Below are 27,401 nucleotides of genomic sequence, written 5' to 3'. Positions count from 1 at the left end.
CACACACACACACACACACACACACACACACACACACACACACACACAGAGAGAGGAGACTATAAGAACAAACAGCTTCACTCAGGGTCACAGTTTACATTCTAGGAGTTTTGGTTGGAAATCTCTCAGAATGAGGCAACAGCAGCTGCAGAACCTAAAATCAACAGTTAGTTTAAGAAGTGAGTGTCAATTCTGATGGAGCAAAACCGAAAGATTCAAATCAACTGAAGCAGAGTTGATGGACTCAGACCTGAGCCTTCAGAGCCACATAAAGACAGTTAGAAAGACGGCCTTCTGTCACTTGAAGAACATTTCCAGAATTAAAGGACTAATAATGTCACAGCAAGATGTAGAGAAACTCATCTATGTGTTTATCTTTAGTGGCATTAATTACTGCAACATGTGTGGTTCTGATTGCATTTCTTCTTTAATGGAAACACTGCAATTGCAAAATTATGTTTTTTTCCATTTTAGCAGAATACGATCCATCCTGAGCTGATTTGTCAACTGGTAAATATTCTGATGATTCTGTTACATCTTCACAGAAAAAAAAAAAGAAAAATCAGAGAAGAAGAGCATCCAGCTGGTTTTTTCTTTACTTCTTAGTGAGAACCTCCAGCAAACCAAAGTGCTGATGTCCAACTCTTCATGTAATGAAGAAGCAGCTGATTTCCAGTCAGCAGTAACTGTTAGAGATCTTTGATAAATGCTGTTTGTTTGTGTTCATTTGTTCTAATTACAGGAAGCTGCAAACAGACGGAGGAATCAGGAGGAGCAGGGAGGAGACCTGAGGTTCCTGAACTGATCTCTGCCCAAACCTGCAGCTGTTCTAAGATCAGACCTGCAGCTCCTTTTACACGCAGATGTTTAAATTAATGTATTAATTTTAGCAAAAATCCTCACTATTGCAAATCAACCTCGCTTTAGATTGTAAGTGGATGCTTGACAAAACGCAACTTCTTAATGGCCCTTCACTAAATCTTTATGTTAATTCCTCTGTTCATCCTATGGGTTGTGAAGAACAGAATGACTCCCACAGGAACGAGTGTAAACTGAATGAAACTCTAAGGCTAAACTCACACAGCAGGTCTGGATGTGTAATTCTGATTTTTTGCTCAAATAAAATGTTTTTTTCATGCTACTTAATTAAACCTGACCATAATCAGACTTCTGTGTGAACAGTTTACGACCCCAAAGTGACCAGCATGCGCAGAAGAAGAATGTTGACGTCACACAGCAACTCAGTTTATGGAAGTAATAGTGGATATCGCAGGTTATGGATCAATGTTAAAGTTTTCATTCAGCAACAACAGCCGAGAGTATTATCACGAGATTGTAAGAACACAAAGGAAGCTGTGAAAAATAAAACACAGCAACTAAACTTCTGTAGAGAATCTGTTTGGATATCAGGAACCAAAAGTGGTGGGATTGTGATGTGATGCTCCTCACTGACAGACTTCTTTCTAAAAGTTAATAATTATGATTTTATTTGCATCCTGACTTACACCATCTGGCTTTTTCTGGTGCAAAATGTTGACTCATGTCTCGCATCGACGACATAAAGCCAGATAAAATGTAGACGTCACCGTTCTGATGCTTTGAAAACAACTGGATACAAATCCAGTTTAATCCCACATGTGGATCTGACACAGATCGGAGTTTTTTAGGGTGAAAAGATCAGAATCATGCAGTGAAAAAGTGAATTTGGGTCATTTACCTGCTGCGTGAACGTAGTCTAAGGGGCTTTGTTGTGTCTCTGAATGATTCCCTTTAAACCACTCAAACTAGAGTTGATCTATTTTAAGCCTCAGGTCTTATTTATGACTAAAGGTGTGAGAGGCGATGAGGTTCTTACCGTCGACTAGAACCATACAGGAACACTCCGCTCTGCCGGCCGAGTTCTCAGCCCTGCACTTGTACTGGCCTTCGTCCTCCGGCAGAGCTTTGTCGATGGTCAGAGAGCAGAGGCCGCCTGAAAAACACGACAGGAAACATTTATCACCCAGAACACAGAGGATTAACTAACCAGCTGGATTTACAGCATAAAGCTGCAAATCCAGCCCAGATTCCAGATCAACAGTCTTCCAGGTTTTCTGGAAATCTTTCAGTTTTTCCTTTGACCAGTAAAAATCCAGCAATAAAAACTTTCTTAAACATAAACTCAGCACTGATAAGATGATCAGCTCTCAGGTTTAATTTATTCTCCAGATTTCAAATTTACTCATTTTGAGGACAGAAACAACACAATCTGCTGTCATGTTCATGCATTTAAAAATAAAAGTCACACGGAGGTATTTTTAGACTTTAGATAAATCCCCAGCAGGGTTGGATTCTAGATCATGAAAGGATTTGCTTTAATAAAGCAATGCTGCTATTTATTCATGTTTCAGACTATAAAAGTCTGAAACATGACTTCCACAGTCATTTTTCAGATAATAAACTGGCTGTACATTTTTAAGTTGAATTTATAATAAATTTAAAAATAATTTCTTCACAACCCAGTTGTTGCAGATACTTTTTATCTTGTGGAAGGAAATCCAATTAGTTCTTGATTTGAAGAAAACTAAAATCTGCTTTTGAGTCATTTTGTAAACAAAGCAAATCCAGAAAGTCACATTGAAAACCCCCACAAAATCTTACCAAGTATTTATGTCTAGTGCAAATATTTTAGTAGACTTGAATTAACTTAAAAGTCATGTTTCAGTGTGTTTTAGGTCAATAACAGTTTATTATGAATGCAAAAACATGTCAGTTACACTTTTCCACTTAAAACAGGAAAAATGTCTTGTTATGTGTGGAAATAATATTTATTTTTCTCCTGCTGAGTCTGATCCTCCCAACAGAAACAAACCACTAAATCAGCAGGAAAATTCAAACCTGAAACATTTTATGATGCAGAACAAATGAAAGCGTTGATGTTTCACCACACAGCATCTGAGTTATTAATGCTGCAGGATGAAACAGTTTCACTCTAACAGGAAGCTGCTGCCTGATTCTGATTACTAAACATATTAGCATTTAAAAAACAATCCATTAAATCAGTTGCACCCAATTTAGAAGGAAATTGTAGGAACTGTTTGGAGCTCAGTCTAATCTTACATACTGAAATCAACTCTTTAAAAATAGACTCACATTCTAGTTATTTATGGTTTTAGTTTGTGTATGTCATTTTATACCTTTTTATTTCTCATGATTATTATTTTTTCCTTTTGCATTATCCTATTTTTCATTTCAATCATTGTAATCTCTTGAAAATAGAGTTATAACTGTCTTATTTATCCCAATGCACAGGAATACTTTTATTTTCTTCTCAAGTAATGCACTTGGTATTATGATATTGTGACTATTTATGAAATTTGCTTCCTTGGGAATCGACCAAGATAAAGAAAAACAACAACAAAAAAAGCAATCTTTTACACACTTACTTTGAAGGCTGACTGATATACTGAATTTAAATGTCAAGCTTTATTCAAACTGAGACTTCTTAAATGATCAGAGGCCACAGAGTATGAATTTGTTTAGTATCCTTTATCAAACTGCGAGAAGTTTCTAAACGGTGAATTGGTTCATTTGCCTGGCATCAATCAGGAAAACCCTTAATGTTTAACCGTTATTCTAACAGTGAAACTAAACAGCCTGACAAGAGTTTTCTGAACATGTTGTTTATGAAGGAAAATAGTTCTGGATTTAGGAGCGACAACTCAACTCGACTTTTCCTGCCGAGTCAGTTTGGTCAAGAGGTTTCACAATGTCTGCATCAAAATGTCTTCGTTTTGCGAAAGCCACTGTCTGACTGATAAACTTAAAGTAGACGGAAAACTGGGAAACCCAGCAGGTTGCACAACTGAGGACGACAGAGAGATAAGTCACTTTTTAGATCAGATTTCACCAGAATCACACAACCACAAACACTCCATTAAGAACCACTTGTCCCTTCATATCATACAAGATGATCTGCAGAGATCAGGAGCCATCCAAGACTTCAGATTATGCAGCTGGAGTTGCAGAACCAAAACGGAGGGTGTGGCCTAAAACTTGCAGCATTCATCTGTGAGCTCATGCAGACACGTTGTTAAAAATCTCTTGGTGTGTTTTAGTAGCATCAAATTTTAGCCGTTGTAGGATTTTGCTTTTGTCTTTGCAAAAAGACCATGAGTCATTTCTCCAACCAGCATTAGACATTAGTAAAATACAGGCAGCGCAGACACACAGTGATCTTTGGACACAATTTCTCATCTTCAAGTTATCTGAACTCAACAGCTACTGAATAAAAATACCAAATTAAAGTCGTGACATCACAGAATAAACAGGTACAGCAGCTGGAACATGTCATGCATGTGCAGTCATTGCCAGTGAATTTATATTACTGTAACTGTTCATGTTCTGACTGACAGCTGGTGAATTATATACGTCAATCAAGAGCAATAAATCAGAGTCAAACAGGTGCAAATATGAATGTGTTACAAAAGAAGGGAGCCGAGGAATGGCATGTGACTTAGAGGGGTTTAGTTTTATTTACTGATGAAGTGAGAGATCTCAGACTCCATATTTATGTGTCAATAATATCAGGTGTTTATGTCACTTTGGAATCTGCACAAGTCAAGCAGCATCTTTGTCTCAGAAGTATAGTTTTCAGATTTGGTAAGAGATTAGGACTTTTCATTAGTAGAGTTGTGGTTATGCAATAATCAGTGAATAACTGCAAAGTAATCTCTATAAATGTTCTCATCCACAGATGAAATAAAAGATTTCTGACAATAATTGAATAATCGGAGGTCAATAATGAGAAGTGAAACTTGAGTTCAAAGCAGCACAGAGAGCGATGGAGTAAATGCATCTCATGGTTTAAAACCAGAATGTTCAGTTGTTCTGATGTTGTTTGTTCTGGAGCTGCTGTCATCAGTTCCCTGCTGCAAATAACAGCAACAACACATCACTGCATGTCTGAGGCTGCTGTGACCTCTGACCTTCAACATGGACCACCTCAACGTACGGCTGCAGAGCTGGAACAGAGGCAGCCTGAAGGCTAAAATAACATGCTGAAGGATTACTGCACACACACACACACACACACACACACACACACACACACACACACACACACACACACAGGGAGTCCCAGGCGTTTGTAAACACACACGTGTTAAAGCTGATCTAACAGCAAATGTCCACTAAGGTTGATGGAAATGTTTCTATCCATGTGAGAAACTGACCAGTTTATATCTGTGAAGGTCATTAGAGGTTTTTATTTTTAAATTGATTCAAATCAATTCAATTAAGTGCAAACATACAAAATCAACTCAGTTTATAGCAATTGAATGTAATCATTTAGTCACATTTAGATCAAACTTATTGACAGAGATAATCTGTTGATCATTTAACTGGTAAAACTTTTTTCAGTCTCAGGAAGTTTATCCAGTTGATTTGAGTCGTTAACTTGTGTTGATCTGTCCTGAGGAAGCATGAGGCGACAGTAGAAATGAAGAACTCCCTCTAAACACAATGAAACCCCAAACAGAAGCTCAGTGTGACGACCCATTTTATAATTATGGATGCAGCTGTGATGCAGTTTAGTCAAAAATGTTTTAAATGTGCCAAATAAATAAATTTGATGCTTGATATCTGCAGTAACTGACTTGGTTCATGTTTCTTTGCCTTGAAGGCTCTTTGAGTCATCGATCAACATCTGGGCCAGTTAAACACTCAGACTTCAGATTTCACACATCTGATAACTTATTTTGATTTGGGTCCATTTGTTTTTTGGCAGGTTTTCAAAGTTTTCCTGTTTTCTGCATTAAACATGCAGTAAAAAGCTAAAGTGATCCGAGTCACGCCAACCCAGTTCACTTTGCTTTAATGAAACTCCAGTTCATTTGTCTGGAATCTCCGGTTCATTTGGGGAGGCGTGAAAGGAATCGAACTCTGACATGAACCAAGAAAGGGAACTCCGGTTCACCTACAAACCTCGGTCTGGTTCGGCTGAATTGAGTTCTACTGCGGTTTGAATGCATATGTGAACGCCAGCAGACCAGAAACCGTTCCAAATGAAGGAGGTGGACTACAGAGCAGGGCATTCTGGGTAAATATAACCAAAAGAAACTCATGACTCTCTCGCTTTCTCATCCACAAACTCCAAAGTTTCTCCACTTATAGGAAAAACTGAAGGAGCAGAAAACTGGAAGCAGCTGAAGCTGAAAACATGCAGCAGATCTCAAACAGCGTCTGATTCAGAGATTCAGGAGGACAGATGATGTATATAAAACAGCTGATGATGCTGTTTTTATTTTGTGTTTAGTATTTGCCCACTCAGCACAGGCTGGTGATTGATGCCATTACATATGAAGCTTTTAAAAAGCCATCGTTTCAAAACGTATCAAAATGTCTGTCATGTAGTTCCTTCAGGTTTAAGTAATTTTAATGAGATGCTAGAAAAGCATTAAAGTAACAACAAATAAAACAAGCTGATACTGCTGATCAGCTGGCTGAATAAAAGCCAATATTTTCCTATTGGGCAGTGCCACTGTTGGAAAAACAGAGGAATGTGTCACGTTTCTTCATAACTGAGGATGACTAAAAACAGATCAATACCAAGAGGAGAAGCAAGGTGGCGCTGTGGAGCGTTAATGTAGAAGTTGATTTAGAAAATAAGAGGTGGTTATCACACGAAGCTGTAATATACGGAAGAGGATTAGGGTCATAAATAACAAAGGGGGAATTCTGACCTTAAACTAAATTCTGATTAATCTTCTAACATCACAAATCTGAGTTCTGAGAAAGAAAAAACTTTTCTTTTTTTTTAATCTTCTTCCAGCATAATCTAGCACAGGGGTGGCCAAGTCCAGTCCTCGAGAGCCGCCATCCTGCAAGTTTCAGATGCATCCCTGCTTCAACACACCTGAATCAAATGACTGGCTCGTTATCAGGCCTCTGTAGAGCTGATCCCGGTGTGTTGGGGTAAGGATACTTCTAAAACTTGCAGGATGGTGGCTCTCGAGGACTGGACTTGGCCACCCCGGATCTAGCATAACACTGACTTTAATAAACTACAAAAAAAAAAAAATTGAAATTAGAGCAGAAAAAAAGACAGCACCCTGCTGGAATCATTTAAACCAGCTCTATGTTTAGAGTTTATTAATGAAAAAGTTGCAGTCATGTCATTTGTGATGTGGAGCTACAGGTTGACCCTTCGCTGAGCGTCAGGGGTCATCTGGATGTAAACAGAGCCGCTGTAACCTGCAGGCCTGGAGCACAGTTAATGCTGCGTGTGTAAAGTGATCTTTCCCATCTGAAATAGCCACAATACTCGGTGTCTCACATCACATCCTGCATCTCTACGCTCTTTTGTTTCACATCTGCGATCTATTAATAGAGTCTGAATCCTTTGAGCTTCATCGGCAGCTGCTCTTTCTCCTCTTCCTCCTCCATCAGCATGGCTCACACCAAACTTCTAACAAACAAGCCCTCTGTCACGCCGTTGATGTCTAATTTCTTTTCTGAAAGTGTGTGTGTGTGTGTGTGTGTGTGTGTGTGTGTGTATGTGTGTGTGTGTGTGTGTGTGAACTCTGACCTTCGTTGGCGAGGATGATGAACTTGGACGGTTTGACGGTTTTCCCGTCCAGCGTCCAGGTGACGGTGACATCAGCAGCGGCGGCGGAGGCGAGGCGACACTCCAGCCGGAGCCGCTGACCGTCCAGCACCGTCACGTCCTTCAGCTTCTCCACAAACTCCGGCGCCGTCCCTCCTCCTCCTCCTCCTCCTCCTTCTCCTCCTTTTCCTCCTTCGCTCTTCTGGTCGTGAATCCCTCCATCAACGCAGTTGTTCACCTTCTCTCCGTTCTTCTCGGGGGTCGCCGCCGGCGTCGTCTTCTTCTTGTTGGCGAGGACGGAGCGGAAGTCTCCGGCGTTCTTTGGAGGCGTTTCGGCCGGCTTGTTGCCGTTGCTGCCGGCGGCGCCCTTCTTCCCCAGGACGCTCCTGAAGTCCACCTGCTGCGGGGAGTTGGCCTTCTCCTCCGCCTTCCCTTTGACGCCCCGGAGGTTGGCCTTAAAATCCATCTGCTGGGTGTCGGTGTCGCCGTCGGGGGGGAAAGCTCGGCGTCCCAGCAGCGAGCGAAAGTCCAGCTGCTGCGCCTCCCTCTGTCGCAGCTCCTCTTCACGGCGCTCCCTCGTCTCTACGCTGCGCTTGAGGAGTCCTCGGGGATCCTCCTCCTCCTTCTTCTTCTTCTTCTCCTCCTCACCAGCCTCCTGCCTCTGCAGACTGACCCTCCTGCTTTCTCCTCCTCCTCCTCCTGGTCTTCCTCTGGCTGCTGCGGTCCTGCAGAAACAAGCGCAAAGAGAGATGGAGTGAAGTAGAGAGAATAAACAAAGCCGAGGCTCCGCCTACTTTGGAGTCAGGAAAGAGGAGGATGAGAAGTTCAACTCAAACTGCTTGTTACATCACAGGTGACTCAGCTTCCCTTTTATGGGCATGAATGAACTGATCTTCATCGGGCCCATTTCATGACTGGGACTCCTCTTCACCTCGTTCTGCTCTGGCCTTGTGTTGGAGCTGCAGCTGGTTGCTTGCAGAGATCAGAGGATCCATGTGGAGGAAATGCTGGCTCTGATTGGTTGGACTGATACGCACAGATTAGAGAAGCTTTGGGAATTGTTGGATATGAAACAGGCGGATTGATGGAGTGCTGGGAGAGCGCTCCGTCACAGAGGGACAGAGGACAGAGGGAGCGCTGGGAGTGGGATGGGTGAATGAAAACAGAAACGTGAATAAAGAATTGACTGAGGAGAATCACATCCGGCAGTTCAGATCATTCTGGGTACAGTAAAAAACGTGCTAACTGTATTAAAGGTGACCCATCATGCTTCCTTGAACAGGTTAGGAGAAATCTATGGGTTGTACAACACAGTATAATTACATTTTGCCAACAAAATCATTCTTAGGGTTAGGATTAGGTAATGAAATTTTAGTTCCTATTTTGATGTTTTAGGGCGTCTTGTCACTTTAAATATAAATAAGCTGCTGCTGGCCACAGGCCTCAACTCAATGTTTACACTCACATAGGAAACTGCTGCAAACAGATGCAAAATTACTCAATCGTACATCTTTGAAAAGCAGACGTGGAGCCTCCTGCACAACTAACAAGCAGCATGTTGTTTGTGAACAATATCTACAAGATCACAAAATCTTACAAACCATTTTTAACTAAATTCTAGAGGAAATATCTCCGTACATTTGAAATAAGGGAAAATTGATTTACAAGAAACTTTTCAACAAGATATAGGAGCTTATTTTAATTCACAAATTCTTGAATATTGATTAAATGTATTGTTCCACTGGCAGATTATTTCACTTATAATATAGGAAAATGTCTTGTAAGCAAAAAAATCAGCCAGTGGAACTATATTTTGCTCAAAAGCTACTTGTAAGTCAATTTTGTCTTATTTCAAGTGAACTAAGATATTTGCACTAGAACGTAGAATAAAAATGTGTTTTTGCAGTGTAAGTCAACAACAAAACATTTGTATTTTCCAGCAAGTTTTTTCTAAGCTGTTTATATGAGCAGTTGAAACCCAAATGGAAATACAAAACTGAGCAAAATGTGAATTTTGCACAGCACATTAATAAACTTTCTTATTCTGCCTGTCATTTCAGCCTGTTCTGTCACACCAACCCTACAGAAATCCTTCATCCATTAAACATCTGTCGTTTTCTGCTTCTCACTCACTCCAGTGGGATGTCTGTGGGAATCAGAGTCCATGGAGACTCCAGCATGACTTCCTCTATAAAACTAACCATCACCAGTGCAAACTACAGGAATTACAGAGTAAATGCCTAATGACAGTCCACATCCACTTTGAGTCCTTCTTCGATGTTTACCTCACACCTCACCACTGTCTCACTGTCCTTCACACAGAGAAACTGTCTGAGGTTTCCTAACCTTCTCCATCAGCAGCTTAGGCAGAGATTTCCTCTAAAGTCTCCTCACTCAGCATGAAGCATCACTGATAATCACTGATTATCTATCAGTGATCAGTGATAGATCACTCTCTTCCTAACCGAGCTCCAACACCCCTCACCTTTTCACCCTTTTTTTTTTTAAATCAGCAATCGGACGGTTCAAATCCTCACTGACTTGCAGTAATTTTAACATATTTCTTGTCTGTTATTGTAAAATTACCAACAGTGAATGAATCTTCTGAATACAAAACAAGCATGACTACAGGATGACCCCTGAGCTTTTCCAGTAGATCCATGTGTTGTTGTGTTTCCTCTGTTGGGATTTTTCTGCTACATCAGCAAAAAGCTGATGGTGATGCAGACGGATTCTCTTTCACTGATCAGAGAAGTGTGTGCAAAGTATGAAAAAGTGCTAAACCTCTTCATGCAGCCAGATCATTATAATTTCACCATGTTATGTTCATACTTTTCCTCTAATCAAATCAATAACCTGAGTATTAATAACTGTCATTCAGGTCAGTCACTTGCTTTAGAAACACTTGATTTTTAAATAAAATGTATTTTTCTTCACCTTCTGTCTCCTCCTTCAGGTTCTCCTTCAGTGACAGACAGTTGAGCCACAGCGCTGCATTCTCCCACTTTATTCCTGACACACAAACACAACCTGAGTTACTTTTTATTATAAGTAGCTGTTATACAGTGTTTGCCCACTTCCTGATTTCCCATCTTTTTTGCATGTTTTAAGTTACTTTACTTCACTTTTTTAAATAAACACCTTAATTTAAAAACTGCATTTTGTGTTTACTTGTGTTTTCTTTGATTAATATTTTAACTGGGTTTGATGTTCTGAAGGAATTCAGAAATTATGAATGAGCAAACACTTTACTGTAGTTCTGAAAAAGACATTGGAATAGGACAGGATAGATAAATCAGTAATAAATTGGAAAACACTACTAAGATCTGAACTTGTTTATGTGCGTTAGCAACAATTCCTGCCTCAGATTAATCTTCAGATGATGCTTTATGTTGCTGTAGTCGACCAACATGAGGTTTTAGATATTTTAGGATCTAAACTCGTTTGTGTGTGTTACATTTGACACATTTTCTCATGACTAAATGAGATGACGGCGGTCAGTCTGCAGCGTGTGACGGGTTGACAGATTACGGATATATGAACAGATTCAGGCGGGGGGAGGGAGACTTTAATCCTCCAATCTGAACCGCAGATCATGCAGGATTATTCCTTCATGTTTGCTCAGTTTCTGGTTTGTTTCCTGCGTGCAGTGTGTTAGTGTGTCACCTCAGGGTGATCAGGAAGTCTCCTGCGTGATGCTTTCGGACCCGTCTGAAACAGAAACAGACACTTCGTTCTCCGTGTTCTTCAGAAACGTTTCAGGCTGCAGGTGTAAAACTTTCAGACCTGATGAGCAGCGAGACGACGTCCTCCTTCTGCAGCAGTTCGTAGTCTCCTCCGGAGCTCAGCGCTCGGTTCTGGTCCGCTCTGGTCCATGTGTACTGGGGGAACGGGTCTCCGGCGATGGCACAGGACAGCAGGACGTGTTGACCAGTGACGGCGCTCACCGCTTTGGGTTTTGTGATGAACCAGGGCTGGACGCCGTCCTGAGGTTCTGACAAAAAAAAACAACAAAAAACTCCTAAAAGCTCCAGTCGATTGAATCTGTCAGCACTTAATCTCTAAAACAGAAAATCCAGTGAAAAATGTCAAAACAAGAGAAGACATGAAGATCTGATGAATAAACTAAACCCTCAGGAGAATATAAAATGTTTTATTTCTTATGTCAGCGTATTAGAGATGCTTTCCTAACGCCGTCACCGATCACTAATTCACTCCTTTACTCCTACAGATGAAACGTGTCACTACCGACACATCTTGATTTCACAGTTTAAGCTGACTTTTCTTTTTTCTGTCTAAAATCTTAAACATTTCTCAAATAGTTTTGAAGCTGTTTTTGCATAAAACTGCAGATGTTTAATTTGAAATCATTTTTTTTATATAACATATTTGCAAAAATGTTTTATCTTGGGACACTTTACAACACAAACAGGTCAAACACTTAAATTGTTAAAATTCAATACATACACTGGATGTTTTTTATAGTTTAATAAGTGTAATATGGTAAAAAGTTTCCAGGAAGAAAGTTTGATTGCTTTGGAGCCATGCTTCCTGCTGCGTGAGCATAAGGCGACAGTGGAAACAAATAACTCCCTTTAAACAGAATAATTATGATCAGCCATTTATTTTACAGTGAAAATAACCCCTGAATCAACCTTTTTTATTATAATAAGCTGTCTAAATAGGTTATTTAGACTTTTATCTTTAGGTTTTTAAGCAAATCTTAACATTTTCACCAAAACCTGATCTAGATATTTTTTTCATATCAGGAACATTACAGATATCAATATTGCATATCTAGTTGTGATTGACTTTATTTCAATTTTAATTGACCTTTCACATTTACAGACACATTTTTATTCATCCTCAATCGATGTTCTTTAAATGCGTTGTAACACTGACTGCTACAGGAGACCTTTTTCATCACCATCTACAGTAAATCTTTAATTAAACGAGTTACAACATCATTTAGTTTTCCTAGTAATTTAATTGTTTGAGGCGTTATGTGAGACCTTCCACAGTGAGCCGGGCCTGGGTCTGGTCCTCTCCGTACTGGTTCCAGGCCCGGCAGCTGTAGGCCCCAGTGTCTTCTGGGAAAACCTCCTGGATCAGCAGAGTGTAGCGGTTCTCCTCCCTGAGGAGGTGGAAGTCCTCCGACTCAGAGACCTCCTGCCCGTCATGGAGCCACATCACCAGAGGAGGAGGCTCACCTGCAGGTCAAAGGTCACCTCAGTCTGACTGCACCAATCACTGGATTATTTATATATTTTTTTAAAAACCTATAGGAGTAATTTATCAACCCAAATCAGGAAAAATTGCATGAAGAATTTAACTTTAAAATATGCATAAAATATATTACTTGAATTTTATCCCAAACAGTAAAAACTTAAATTTTATTTAACTTGATGTTGACAGAAAAGATTCTGCTGTTTTGGTTTTGGTAAAGCTGTAGAGATAAAATAGTGACAGTATAATGAAGCTTCCACCTTTATTACACTGTTACTTTGTGTTTTTGGCATTGGCAGGAATTTAAATGTTTGTTATTTTCTGCATTAACTTTGTCTTGTCAATTAATCGCATAATAAATTAAAACAAGCTCAATAATTTCCATCTGAATGATTTTTTTTTCTCTTTCTACCAAAAACTGGATAACAAAAGTTTTCAGTTGGTGTTTAGATGAACTTTGTTCACAGAGGCTTCATAATTCATTTTATTTGTTGTTTCTGTTGTTTTGTTTATTTACTTTGGATATTTAAAATATCTTCCAGCTCCAGTGTCAATTAGAATTTAAAGTTCATTAATATTTGAGAATGTGTTCCTACATTATTAGGTTGTTATTATATTCATTGAAAATGGTATCAAGACAACAATACCATCGTTTATCGCAATAACTGTGGGACAATTTATCATCTCTGATACATTTATCATCATGACAGACGCACAGATCTCTTCAAAACTGAGCAACAAAAGAGATGCAGAGCGATATGCAAACAGCTTATATGGAGACAAGTCTCTGTGGAAACTCATTACATAACACACACACATGCACACACACATACACACACACACACATGGGAGTGATGATAAGAGGGATGAAGCTTCAGTCTGAAGAGAAAAACACACATTCACTGCAAAAACATGCAATATTACCAAGTATTTCTGTTCTAGTTCTTAGAAAACTCAAAATAAAGTAAAATTTACTTTCCGACAAGATATAGGAGCTTGTTTCATATAAATAATTCCTTAATATTAAAGTGAAAGTACTATTTCCATCAGCAGATCATTTCACTTCTAACAGGAGAAATGTGTCTTGTGACAAGTAAAATAATCTGCCGGTGGATAAAATCAATATTAAGGAATTATTTACTTAAAACAAGCTCCTACTTCATGCTGAAAAGTGACTTGTAGGATATTTTTGTCTTATTTTAAGTGTAATAAGATATTTGAACTAGAAACTAGAACTAAAATATTTGGTAAGAGTTTGTTTTTATGCAGTTTTAAATGCTTTTTAGACTTGAAGCCACAGATTGTGATTCAGACTCTAAATAATTTTGCTGCCGTCCGTCTTTCTGCTCAGGAACCTGAACTTCACCCAAACACCAGGATGTTTTTACTGGTTTTACTGGTTTTATGAGGACAGACCAGATATTTGTCCCAACAACAAGACAAACACAAACAGAGGAAATGAAGAGGCAGAACTACAGTCAATCTGTCTTCATCTCATCTGCACCGTGTCCCTGGAGATCAGACAGGAAATACCACAGCGCGCGCACACACACACACACACACACACACACACACACACACACACACACACACACACAGCGAGGGCGTACCGCTCAGCTCCACCGTCATGGAGACTCTGCTCCCATCCATCACCTTCAGATCGCTTAGACGGCGAATGAAGCGAGGAGCCTGTCCTGCTGTTACGACCTCTGACCTCTGAGACTGCACCATACCTGCAGCACAAAAACACACGAAGAAGAAAAAGTCAGAAATCGTCAAACATGACAATCAGCTGCTCTATTAGATTGACAACTTCACAGGAAAACCAAAAACTCTTAAATATTTTTGATCTAATTCTAGTGCCGATATCTTAGTGCACTTAAAAAAAAGATAAAAACAAACAAGTAACTTTTGAGCAACACAGAGGAGTTTGTTGTTCCACTGGCAGATTATTTCACATTTAACAGGAAATTTTCCACATGTTGTAAGTGAAATTATCTGCCAGTGGAACTAAAAAATGCATGTTTTAATTTTTTTACTTTTGTGTAACCAAGTTGTGTGTTGCAGATTTTCAAGAACTCAACCTCTTGAAAATAAGATCAGGATCTCATAAGGATTTTTCCTGGTTAAATAAAGGAAAGAAAGAAAAAAAGCATTTTTTCATCAATATTAAGGAATGAATGACTCAAAACAAGCTGCTGAAAAGCTACTTGTCAGTTAGTTTTGTCTTATGTCAAGTGAACCAAGACATATGCACTGGAAACTAGACCAAAAATACTTGGAAAGATTTAGAGTTTTTGCAGTGCAATCATCTGACCCAAGATGCTGAAGGCCACAGAGAACTGGACGCTTCGTTTAAAGGTTTCCTAACATCACTGCAGCTCTACTCCAGCTTCAATGAGCCTGTAAGTCTGAATCAGATGTTATTAAAACAGATGTTTGACTTTAAGGCAGAACTTGATGCTGCTGCCCTGCAGGCTGAACTCAAAGGGAACTAAAGTCCATGTGCATCTGATCACTGATCAGTTTCCTCCATCATTTGACCAGATGTGTGAATGGAGGTTTCCAATCTACAACTGATGGAAGAAACTACGAACAGCTATGAATCAGTGTTGGATCTGATTCCAGATCAGATCTCTGGTCCCCTCCTGCAGCTTCCACAGACTTCCCACTAAACTGGGAATGTTGTCAGACCAGAGGAGGAGAGTCGGCGACGGAAAGCATCACCGTGTTCCTCACTCAGCCGTTTCCTTATAAGGAGAAAGGATTTCCTTTTCCTCCCTGCATCTGGCACACAACCCAACGCTCTGTTTGCTGAGTGTGTGTGAACATGCAAGAATATCTGTGTGGCACGTGAAAGGCTGAACTTTTGTACTCAAGTGGTTCTTTTCTTCTGTGTACATATCCGACATACCAGAGAGGACACGGTGTGAAAGAAAGAAAGATGGAGACAGAGGGAGAGAAAGAAACAAAAATAGAAAAAAACGACAAAAAATGGCACAAGAAAAATAACAGAAAGAAAAATGATGTTTTTCTACTTTTTCTGAATATTGCGAGTTTTAATATCTGAAATGTTTTCCATTTGTAAATAATCTTTTTCTATGTAGGCTGATGAACTTTAAAAGTCGTCTAAGGTCCTGGTTGATGTTCTTCCTCTTGGCCTTTTAACCCTCCATTGTTTGCTCCAGAGATGAAAACTGACTAAACGTTGGTCACAAAGCTGCTGATCAGAAATACTCAGTCACTCAATGAGCAGTTTTAATAAACTCATCTAGTTTTTAACTTAACATGTTTTTTCTTTTCAACAGGATCCACATAGTTGTATGTTCTTAACAGAAACCAAAACAAGTCATGGTCATCTTTTGTCTTTACTAGAATAAAAAAAGCACAGCTAACAGTTGCTATGCATTAACTGTTAGCTGTGCTCTGCATAAATGTGTCTGTTTTAGGGAAAAGAGGAGTGAATGGGTTTCATCATAAAGGCAGGAAGTAAGGAAACCGTATCAAACAAAATGGCTGATCTGTTTACTGCGAGGTCATTATGAGGGGCTGAAACCACCTCACAAATAAGATAATAAATAATATTTGTTATGAACGGATTCTCAGGGTAATTCCCTGTTTTTGCATTGAGAAAGAAAAAGAGGAAGTGGAAAGTGACTGAATGACTGATAAGAGCCATTATGTCAGTTAAATCATTTGGAGAAGAAGCTGAACTGAAAATAAAAAGTGATTAAATCCACAGCTGTAAGACACAGATATCTGTTCTGGTCTCAGATCAGGTTTATTGTCCACACATGGACATCCTGAGGACTCAGTGGGTCAGTTTGTGGGAATCTGCTGATATTTCACTGAGTTTGTGTAGCTGGGGATTTCCAGCTTCTGTCAGATTTTCCTCCCGTTCTCTGATTTTCCTTATAAAGCTGTGATGAAGGTTTCTGTGTTACTTGCTGACGAATGATTTCTGTGGTTCTTCATAAACAACGAATCAGATCCATGAAAACCTTTATAAACTCAGCTCAGTTCAGGCAGGAAAAATAAGTGATTAACTTAATATTGACAAGTATCTTCTTGTGCAACAATAAAACTATTGTTGCTGCTTCATATCAGGGAGAAACTCTGAATATTAAATGTGATAAAATAAATGTTTATATTCAACTTCATGAGAAAATACTCTAACAAACCTCTCAGTGACTTTGATTTAGTAGCTAATTTATTATAAGTAATTAACACCCATGTTATAAAAAACAGTTTTATTTTACACTTGGACATACCCAGCCAATTGTGATGCCTTTAAACAGAATAAAATATTGGTTTAAATAATCAAAATAACTGGTAAAAATGAACCACTCTGCTTAAATAATCTATAAAACTTTATTTGAATTCCTGAAATGAAACTACTTCTTAGAACAGAGGTGTCCAAAGTGTGGCCCAGGGGCCATTTGTGGTCCTTGAAATGATTTTGATCGGCCCTCTGTCTGCAAGTCAGGAAGGGAAAAAATGTGGCCAACAAACTAGAAATCAACTGATGACCCAAAGATTTGGAAATTGTTTAAATGTTTTATACATCTCATGAAAATTATTATTGAGGAGGTAAAAAAATAAAAAATAAAAAAAAAATAGAAAAATTATAAAAAATTTTTTTTGCATTTTTATTTAATGGATTTTGTGGGCAGCGAGTTTCTTTCCTCATCACTGTTAGTGAATCTTCTGACCTTTGACCTGAACCCGGGCTCTGCTCTCTGCTCGACCATGGATGTTCTCCGCCACACACACGTAGACGCCGCCATCATGGCGTGATGCATTCTGGACCATCAGCTTGGCCACGCCCCCAACATGTGAGGACCGGGTCCTGGGAGGAAGAGGACGACCTGAAGGAGGAAGAGGAAACTTCATCATCTTCATCACAACAGAACAGAAACAAGCAGCAGATATCATCATGATATTAACCGATATTATAATCACAATATTCCAGAATTATATCACAACTGCACAATTTTCTTACATAGTCATGATAACAATGTTAAAATTTGAGAAAGAATAAAATGCATTTATACTGTACACAATAAATAAATCAATAATTTATACTGCGATATACACCTGATCAATATCAGTAGATAAAATATCTGATAGAATGTCCAATATTCAATGTATAGAATATTCACTGAACTCTGATCCAGAACTGCAAAGCATTTTGGGAGATGTAGGCAGAAGAAAGATCTTAGTTGCTCAACGACTTTAGTGTCTGGCTAATCAAGTTTGGTGGCATTAACTCACTCACTCTTTGGTTAGCTAGCAATAACCTGGTTAAAACAGAAAAAGTCAAGCCACCAGTTTATTAGTAAATCAGATGTTTAAAGGTGAAATGTTCTTTAAACAGGTTAGAATAAGTTTATGGCCAATATAAAACATGTTCATTACAAGTTTTGCACAAAATTATTCTTAGATCATGAGAATTTAGCCATTTTAGAGTGTCTTGTCACTTTAAATCCAAATAGTCTGCTGTTGGTCGCGACCCCAACTCGATGTTTACACTGTCACATGAAAATACAACCATAAATCTTTGAAAAGCAGAAGTGTAGCCTCCTGCACAACCAGTAATAATTCAGCAAGTGGTTTCTGGATGGCAAGTCAACAACAAAACACCTGTCTTTTCCAGTAGCCATTGTACAACGAATACAGCAGTAAATCTAGCTGACCAAAAGTGCTGGACCTCAGTTTGGGTTGCTAGGTAATAGCGATACCATTTAGATTAGGACTCAACAATGGGGCTTGTTTTCCAGACACCAAAAAATGGTTGGGTGTTCTTTTAAGCTCTTGGGCTGTTTTTAGAAGCAGTCCCAAATGGAAGTACAAAATCTGAAGTTTTCATAATACTGCCCCTTTAAAACAAGAAAACTAATCAACAATTATCGGTATGGACTGATACAAAACGGTTATATCATGATATGTTTTTCAGCTATATCGTCAAGCCTGATATTTTATATAGGAGTAAGTTTTACCAAAAGTCTAACTGATGACTGTTATCATTAGTCATCAGATAAGTTAGTTCTGGTTTAGAACAAACTTAAGTTTGTAATATTTAATTGTGCAGAAAGTTTCTCTGTTTCAGTTATTTTAGCAGCAGCAGGAGGATTCAACCTTTACATCTGAGGTTTAAAGCAGCTGCTGTGTGAGCAGCTTTATTCCAGGCCCTCAGACTGTGGAGTAACTCTGGGCTGCAGGTGGAGGAGTGACTGGATTGGCAGAGAGCAGGAGTCCCACAGCATGATGGAGTGCAGCTCTGAAACACGGTGAACTCGCTGTGCATGCCCTTGTTGGGTCGGCCAAGCGCTCTCAGTGTGTTCCTGTGTGTGCGCTCCCTGAAGCAGCATGTTTTGTCTTTATATGGTTTCCAGCTCTTGTCCTGAAGCTGTTCAACCGTCCAACGAGAAGCTCTCTGTAAAACACGGCCGGCTGTTCCAGCTCTGAAAACATCTCTCCTCTCTAATTTGTCAGCTTTGGGAAAATTAAAATTAAACTTTTGGGAAATAAAACAAACACCTAATATGTCCCCCAATACATGCATGTATGTTTTATAGCATAACATAATAAAGCTGTGTTAAGGCCACAGTTTACTTAGAAACATTTTAATGAAGGCACTTTTATTTCATTTGAGATTGGAAATACCAACTTTTCCCCCAAGCTTCAGTGTCTCCTTTTAAAATGGAAATGTTGCTGACAGTTTCCGTTGGTTTCAAATTCAAACTCAAGTATACTTTATTGACTCCAAAGAGGAATTAAATGTTGTTTAAACTCATTAATTATTCAATGGTAATTGTAGAGGGTGATGGCTTACTATCTTTTCATTAAACATCCTTTTGCTATCATCCTTTTTTAATATTTCTGCATTTTAAAAATCAGATCTACAAAGTTTGGGATCCAGATATAAAGAGAATCACATTTTTTATATACTTTGCTTGACTTGTGTGTGATGCTTCACAGTGTTGATTTAATCTGTCTCTCTGTTTCCATTTTTCCATTCAGTTTTTTTTTAAATCAACTCTGGATTTCTAAAAATAAAGCCTAAAAACAGAATCTCTTTCCTGGCTTTAAACGGTTTTTCTCAGCAGGTTTCCACTCTGCTGCTTATTATCTTATCTGGATTTATGTTTTTCTTTCTGTGCTCAGCCAACATCATTCTGTCCTGTTGCCCGGCACAAACTCTGTTTAGCAAAGCAAAACGATGCTGGGAGCCAAAACACGATAACACAATATATCTTTATATAGCGCTCAATAAATAAAGAAATATGAGAAGAAAGACTTTCTGCTGTCTGTTTCTGCATGTCTGCTGCCCTCTGCTGGACACTTCAGCCTCATGCATTTAATCCTGCTGAAACGTTTCTACTGTTGCTCTGTGAGGTCAACACACTGCAGAGGAGGAAAACATGCAGAAAGAAACTACTGAGTAAATTTCTGCCAGAAAAGGCAGATATTTTTAGATTAATCTCAGAAATTTTCAAGAAAACGAAAAAAAAAAAGAAACAAGGCCCCAAAAATCTAAAATTTGTGCCAAAAATATCAGAAATGTTGAGTTTCATCTCAGAAATTTTCTAGAAAAAACACAAAGCTTTCAGTTGTAAATGTTGGACATTTGCCAGAAAAAAATCTGAAATTTTGGAATTAATCTCAAAATGTTCTAGAAAAAAAATAAAGACACAATTTCAGAATTCGGAGCTCCAAAGTCAAGAATTTCCAAGAAACAAAAATTATTATTATTTTTTTACAAAAAAAACTTGTAAATTTCTGACATTCAAAACTCAAAAATTTCTGAGCTTTCTGGCTGAAATGTACTTTTTTCTATTGAAAATGGTCCTAACACTCGGCTGTAGAAAACAGAGACCCTGCAGAATTTATTTCTGTAAAACTGACCGTTGAGCTGCCAGCTGACGCTGGGATCAGGTTTTCCCTCCACACAGACCTGCAGGCTGAAGGGCTGACCCTCTGACACGCTGCAGTCCTGCAGCTCACTGAGGAACACCGGACACCTGGACGCACCTGAGGGGAGACAATGAGACACTTTGTTCTGTAAATGGACAGGGACAGGGAAACTCTGGTGTAATGGACGTACGATTGAGGCGTAGCATCCATGTTGCCGAGGCAACGCTGAGTCCTTCAGGAGTGGTGAGCCGACACCCGTACGTCCCGCTGTCCAGCTGCGTCACTCTGTCCATGGTGAGAATCAGACGAGTCCCGTCCCGTCTTTGCTGAAGTCCTGGACCCGTCCTGACTGGGTTCCCGTCTCTGAGCCACGTTACCATGGCGTCAGCAACAGACGAGACTGAAGGCAGAGGAATCTGATCAGCATCAAATGTTAGATATTTTTTACCACATCAGTCACATAAAAATTTTTCATTTCCATGTTGTTGTTGTTGTTGTTGTTGTTTGTTTTTCAAACAGCAACAACTTTGTAGCATTTGTCTGGAAATGTGTCTGTAATAGACACAAAGTGCAGGATTGGGGGATGTTTAGGTAAAGCAAAGAAGCTGGGAGAGGAAATGAAAACATTAAAAGGAGACAATTTTATTTTAACAACTTTTCTGTTACAGCCTGAAATGCATGAAAAGTTGGATATTAACAAAGACTTAAAAAGAAAACAACAAGGTTTGTTAACTTTTAGTTGCATAAATTAAAGCATTTGAACATTAAATTAGCCAAATAAACTCTTGTTTCCCATGTTTGTACTCTGCAGCCTCGGTTTACCTTGGCAGGTGAAGGTGACCTGGGTTCCCTCTGTGGCCTCCTGGTCCAGAGGAACCGCTTCAAACCGCAGACCGGAACCGGATGTGGATCTCCTCAGAGCTCTGGAAGGAAACAGTCTGATTGACAGCTAGCATGAAAATACGTTTAGGAGAAATAAATAAGTAATGGAGCTGGAATAGACTCAGATCATATTCACATAATGTCACAAAGCCTGCAGCTGCTCTAAAATAATTATTTACATCAAAACTCTAAACTGTAACATAAAATAACAGACAATAATTGTGGAAGAGGCTCTAACCTGCTACAGCTGGACGCAGATGGCGCCATTTTGACTGATTGAACCGGATCAACTCGACTGGACTGAACCTGCAAAAAAAAAGGTTTATATGATAAATCAAATGCTTTATATTCCTTATTTTAACATTTTAATGCAACTTGTAGCAATTTAAAGGGTTTAAATGAAGTTCAGATGTTCTTAAAAACTAATTCAAAGTAAAAATAAAAAGTCCAAAACGAGCGGGTTGTTCCAACACAATCTTATTCTTAATTGACGCCACGTCATTGTCGAAATGACGTCACTTAGACAATGGCGCCACCGGGTGAATATATTCCACCTTCAATGTGGAAGGTTTCTGAATATGAATAATTTTGGTGTTTATATTATCATAACTTATGATATTATTAATTAAAATATAAAAAAGCAAAATCAGACAAAATTCAAATTTCCCCCAAATCAAACAAACACAATTTGCTTGTTTAATATTTTGCATCATAAAATTACTCAGTCACTTTAATATTATGTTATTATTTTTGTTTGTTTCGGGGTTTTTTGTTAATGTTTTCTAATTAGAACATCCTAAAACTGGATTGAGACTCACCATTTGTATTGAATTTATAACATAATATTTGACGTATCACTGGGAGATTTATTTGACCTGAAATGTAGTTTTACTGCTGGCCAACAGAGGGCTCTCTTCTCACTTGCTTTATCTCAAATTGACATTTAAGAGCTATTCTAATCATAGTGACTATACATGAAACGTTTATAAGCAGCTTGGTCTTGTTTATTAACGACAAAATTAAATAACCTGTTTAAAAATTAAAGGAGTAAACATTTAATCCATGTTGTCTCCAGTTACCTGAGCGGCAGCAGTACTCTTTCCAGCCACATGAGGGAGCTCTACAGGGGGTTTGCTCCTCCGGGATGCAGTTTGTTCCTGTTGCTGGTCTGCAGTCGACCTGCCAGGACTGGGAGAAATGCTGCCCTCTACTGGTTTAATGGCTGATGGTTCCTCAGAGGGATGAACGCTGCAGTTTTCAACAGTGGGATGTTTTGTTTCATCTTAAAGTTTTAATATGAGGCATCCAGCAGGACAGTGTTAGTTTTGTGATTATGTGCAGAAAAAAGGCAGCTTAAGTCTTCAAACTGTGACCAACTCTATGAAAAAACAAACTCAATTTGTTATTTGCCAGAAAAAAGAGAGAAATCTCTATAACGTCTCTAGAATTCACCACAGCAAAAACATAAAATCTTAGTGCAAATATCTTAGCACACTAACTTAAAAGTAACTTTTCAGCCAAATATAGGAGCTTCTCTTAATTTAATAATTCCTTCACACTGAGGAAGAAAATACTAGTTCCACTGGTAGATTATTTCACTTGTAACAAGACATTTTCTGATGTTAGAAGTGAAATAATCTGCCAGTGGAATTTATATTATTTACTTGTATTATAAATTATTTACTTAAAACAAGTTTCAATATCTTGCTGAAAAGTTACTTGTAAGTTAGTTTAGGCTAAATTAAAGCATACCAATAGTTGTACGAGCAACTAGACCAAAAATACTTGGTAATATTTGCATTTTGGAGTCAAAGCTGCTGTATTTTGCGTGCAGTGGTTAGTGGTTACTGTTCAGAGGCATTTGACTGAGATGATCTTCGACACGTTTAACTTGAAATATAAAGTATAAAACGTTTGATATGGAGATAACATCCTGATTAGATAGTTTCAGATAAACTTTGGTGTGTTAATACTCTGAAAATGTTAGAGCAGAATGACTCAGTAAAGCAGCAGGTTGGTGAGGATGTGAAAGCTGCAGCAGGTTTATAAAGAGAAGTTTGTTAGAGACAGAATCGTCTCACCTGGACGAGGCTTCAGGAACACCTGAAGGAAACAGAACCAAGGAATCTTTCACATACTGAGATTCAAACTGAAGGTGGAACAAACACAGAAATCCTCAACAAAGGTCTAATCTCAGTTTTTATGTATTCAGATAAAAACAGTTTCAACATCAACAGAACCAGTCTGAGCTGCAGCAGCTCCTCTACTGGGTCAGAACAACATGCAGCAGATTTCACATCAGCGGCGTCACAAAGCTGAAGCCTCCATAAATAACTTGGTGTTTTTTTATGTTGATGTTTTTGTGGGTCATATGAAGCTTCAGCTTCATATGAAGCACCTGGTTCATATGACCTCTGGTTCTCTTCTCTGACCCGTCTGACCTCAGCAGGCTGGAAACCTAGAGCTGCAGAAGTGAAGACGCCTTGAACAGTAAACCGTCCTGGGCTCTGATTGGTTGTCTCACCCTGAACTATAAGCTCTGCGCTGGCGGTGGCCGCTCCGGCGCTGTTGGTGACTGAACACGTGTAACTTCCTGCATCCTCCGCCTGGACTTCCTTTATCTCCAGGAAGTGACGACCAGAAAGTTCGAACACGCTGATCCGACCAGAAGACTGAAGCTCCGCCTCCCCCTGGACAAACATACAAACACATAGACAGGCTACAAAAAGCAGCTTAACAACATCAACCATAAACCTCCTGATCAGAAACAGAGATTAGCAGCAGCTGGTTCTGATTGGGTGAAGATGGCAGATGCCCAGGGCGGCCTACGGCATGTTTCTACCTTGCTATGTGTTTATAGTATCATTCTCGTTTCTTCCAGAAGAAACACAGAACAACCTGTAAATTCTGTCAGCTGCCATGATTAATTATGTGCGAAATGTTTGCTCCTCTCCGGTTTTCTGATTTATCTTTTCTGTTTCCTCCAGCAAGTCGTCCACATGTTTCTCTAAGATATCTATAAAATCTGTTTTGTTTTCTGAGTAAATCCTCTGTGCAGCAGCTTCCAGCTTTTACAGTTTGTTTTATTCAAACCATAATACAACGTTTTCAAACCCAGATTATAATCTGCTGTAGACACAGCATATTTCAAATACCGTCATTGTTTTTGCATCATTAATAATCATAAATTATTTCTTTCTTAATGTTTTTTGGCTCCATGAAGTTTGCAGATCAAACTAAATGTTAGAATAATTGAGCTTCTCTGTATTTTCCTTCCATAAAAACTTCTTATGGAGTAAAAACCTGATTTCTGAGACGATCATTTCTGGATCGTCTCAGAAATGACTGATGACAGAAAGAGCAGCATAAATGTTTCAGTGCAGACTCTTTAAATTCCTCATGAGATTAAAGACAATTCTGGATTCTGCAATATTTTGTGATTATATGTAAAGACCATTGGATCAGGACAAAGACTAAATTATCAGAAGGGAAGTTAGACGTTTTATTTTCAGATTCCTGTCTGCAGAATAGTTTTTACCATATCTCCCAGTTTTCTAGAGTTTAACAGTGAATATGAAGAATTATTTTTGCTTCTTTTATGTGTAGTTAAACGAAAAGGTTAAAATCTTTCAGGTTGATTTTGAGGTCATAAGAATCACGGTTTATTTTTGAAAGACTATAATCCTGATTGGTTCGTAAACACAGATCTTGTTCAACATAAGCTGCATTTTTGTATGCAAAACAAATTAAACATATGTCAAAAAACAGTTTCTCAATTAAAAATCACACATGAATAAGTTTGTTCATGTGATAATTTAAGAACATGCTGCACCGTGATCCTCCAACTACTTCTTATTGTTTTCCTCTTTGTGGTTTGTGTCAGTAATGACATTCAGTTGTTGATCATGTGACTTGTGATGTGAAAAAAGTGTTTTTACTTCTGTTAAACAATTTGTTTTGCAAAACAAACCAAATATTATACAGCCAAACAACCATCTCATTCTAAAGGCAAAAACTATCAAACAATGTGAGGTTTTGTCAGACACTGGCATGTTTCGATTCAGCAAATTTATTTTCAAAATGTCAAATTATTCAATTATTATGGTCAAAGGAAAGGCAGCTATGCATTAATCATTTTACTTCTGCTCAGATTTCTGGACTTATTTTCAGGTAAATTCATTAAGCTATGAAATCCAAACATGTTTCATTTCTCAGCCTGTTAGGCTCCGCCCACCTTGTACCATGTGACCTGTGGCTGCGGCCGTCCTGTGGCCTTGGTGGAGAACTTCCCGCTCTGTCCCAGTCTGACCAGAACTCTGCTGGGTTTGGAGATGAACTTCGGTGGACTCTCGCTCCAGATGCTGGTCCGGTTCTCCATCGCTGAGGAGCTGGACCTGGAATCATGGGAGATGTAGTCACCTCTCCACAGCGTCCCATACAGCTTAATGTGAACTGAAGCTGTAAATAATCAGTGGTTTTATAACGTCTGAGATGTTGCAGAGGAAGCAGCTGTAACAGTAAATCTGCTGATGTGACTTCAGGCAGCTGCAGGTTCTGAGCCTGAAGCCTCCAGAGGAGGTTCTGACATTTAATGGACCTCGGTAAAGATTTAAAGGAGCCGCAGCAGCAGAGGGAGTTAATCTGCAGCAGGAGATCCTCCAACATGACAGAGAGACTGTAGGAACTCACCCTGATCTCCTCCAGGACGGCAGGATGGACTGCTTCCCGAAGTTTTCTGCAGGTGGAAAAACATTTGACCATCAGAGAAAAAGTTCAGGTTCTGATTGAGCCGTAGAAACTTTGTTTGGACTGAACACATTAACAACAGAACCAGAATGACTTTACTTTCTATTCAGCTGCAACATGTTTGTATATTCTGGCATAAAGTTAAATATTCCTCCTGATTACAGATCAGAAAATGAGCTGAAACAAACCAGCTGCTGAAACATGTTATATAAACTATTGTAATCGTTATAATAATAATAACACAGCCAGTTATGCTGCATGTTAACGAAACAAATTCTTTTCCAGCTGCTGAACAATGTTTTCTCAGCTGGTTGCTGATCTGCGGTTCGGTTCTGCAGCCCAGCAGAGCAGAAAACGCTTCACTTGGCTCAGTGGTTCATTTTCACTGAGGTATTTAATGTGGCTCAAAGTGACAAATCTCACTGAACTGACTCAGACTGAACGCTTTTAAGGGAAGTGCTATGAATGCATTTAGAGGAAAGCAGCCAGGCAAACTGCTTGACACTGACAAAGACTAGGATTAGTGATCTGCTGGAAAATGTTGGTCATTTTGAAGAGGGAGAAGAAAAAGAGATTAAAGTGATCAGCTGGTTTTCTGGTATTACAAAAACAGGTCAGGGATGTCCAGGAAGTTTAAATTCATCCAGGAGAAATTTGACTGATATTCCTGCAAACAATTTCTCAAAAAAAAAAACAAACAAAAAAAACAAAACAGATAAGACAGCTAAACTGTTGCTTAAAAATGTATTTAAAATCTAAATGCAAACCTTATGATTGTGGAACTTTCCTACAAATGTTTCACATGTAGATGTGAATAAATTTTGTTTATTTATAATAAACTGGAAAAAAGCTGTTTGTATTGTGTTAATAAGGTGCAATGAAGATTATCTGAGGATCTGCAGTCAAAAAGTACAATTTAAAGTTTGTTTTCTTCTCATTACTGTGTTTCATCTGCCACCTGATGCAATAAACAGGTGAAAATTATTCCAATGTGCTGGACTTGATGAATGTTTACTCCTTCAGATATTTAGATAAAGACTCAAAC

General features: G+C 38.8%; 1 protein-coding gene across 3 annotated transcripts in view; it reads right to left on the bottom strand.

The window, feature by feature from the left end:
• Positions 1-26,445, bottom strand: part of mylka (myosin, light chain kinase a) — a 43,086-nt gene extending 16,641 nt beyond the window's left edge. The window contains exons 1-16 of one of the 3 annotated variants that reach the window (XM_016662293.1): positions 26,300-26,445; positions 25,845-26,004; positions 24,135-24,300; positions 22,690-22,858; positions 21,849-21,916; positions 21,551-21,651; positions 20,919-21,128; positions 20,720-20,845; positions 17,524-17,679; positions 14,422-14,544; positions 12,598-12,795; positions 11,372-11,579; positions 11,252-11,296; positions 10,523-10,597; positions 7,568-8,310; positions 1,856-1,972 (exon numbers count right to left, since the gene is read on the bottom strand). In XM_016662293.1, the coding sequence (XP_016517779.1) occupies positions 1,856-1,972; positions 7,568-8,310; positions 10,523-10,597; positions 11,252-11,296; positions 11,372-11,579; positions 12,598-12,795; positions 14,422-14,544; positions 17,524-17,679; positions 20,720-20,845; positions 20,919-21,128; positions 21,551-21,651; positions 21,849-21,916; positions 22,690-22,858; positions 24,135-24,300; positions 25,845-26,004; positions 26,300-26,371 (2,737 nt within the window). In that variant the 5' untranslated portion in view covers positions 26,372-26,445. Of the gene's footprint in view, positions 1-1,855; positions 1,973-7,567; positions 8,311-10,522; positions 10,598-11,251; positions 11,297-11,371; positions 11,580-12,597; positions 12,796-14,421; positions 14,545-17,523; positions 17,680-20,719; positions 20,846-20,918; positions 21,129-21,550; positions 21,652-21,848; positions 21,917-22,689; positions 22,859-23,691; positions 23,714-24,134; positions 24,301-25,844; positions 26,231-26,299 lie in introns of those variants that run through there. The other 2 variants (XM_016662291.1, XM_016662294.1) reach the window with 2 other exon arrangements.
• Positions 26,446-27,401: the final 956 nt, after the last annotated feature.

This window comes from Poecilia formosa, unplaced genomic scaffold, assembly GCF_000485575.1.
Source record: "Poecilia formosa unplaced genomic scaffold, Poecilia_formosa-5.1.2 Scaffold367, whole genome shotgun sequence".
NCBI lineage: Eukaryota > Metazoa > Chordata > Actinopteri > Cyprinodontiformes > Poeciliidae > Poecilia > Poecilia formosa.
The sequence above is the reverse complement of the archived record's forward strand: the minus strand, read 5'-3'. Positions and strand labels throughout refer to the sequence as shown.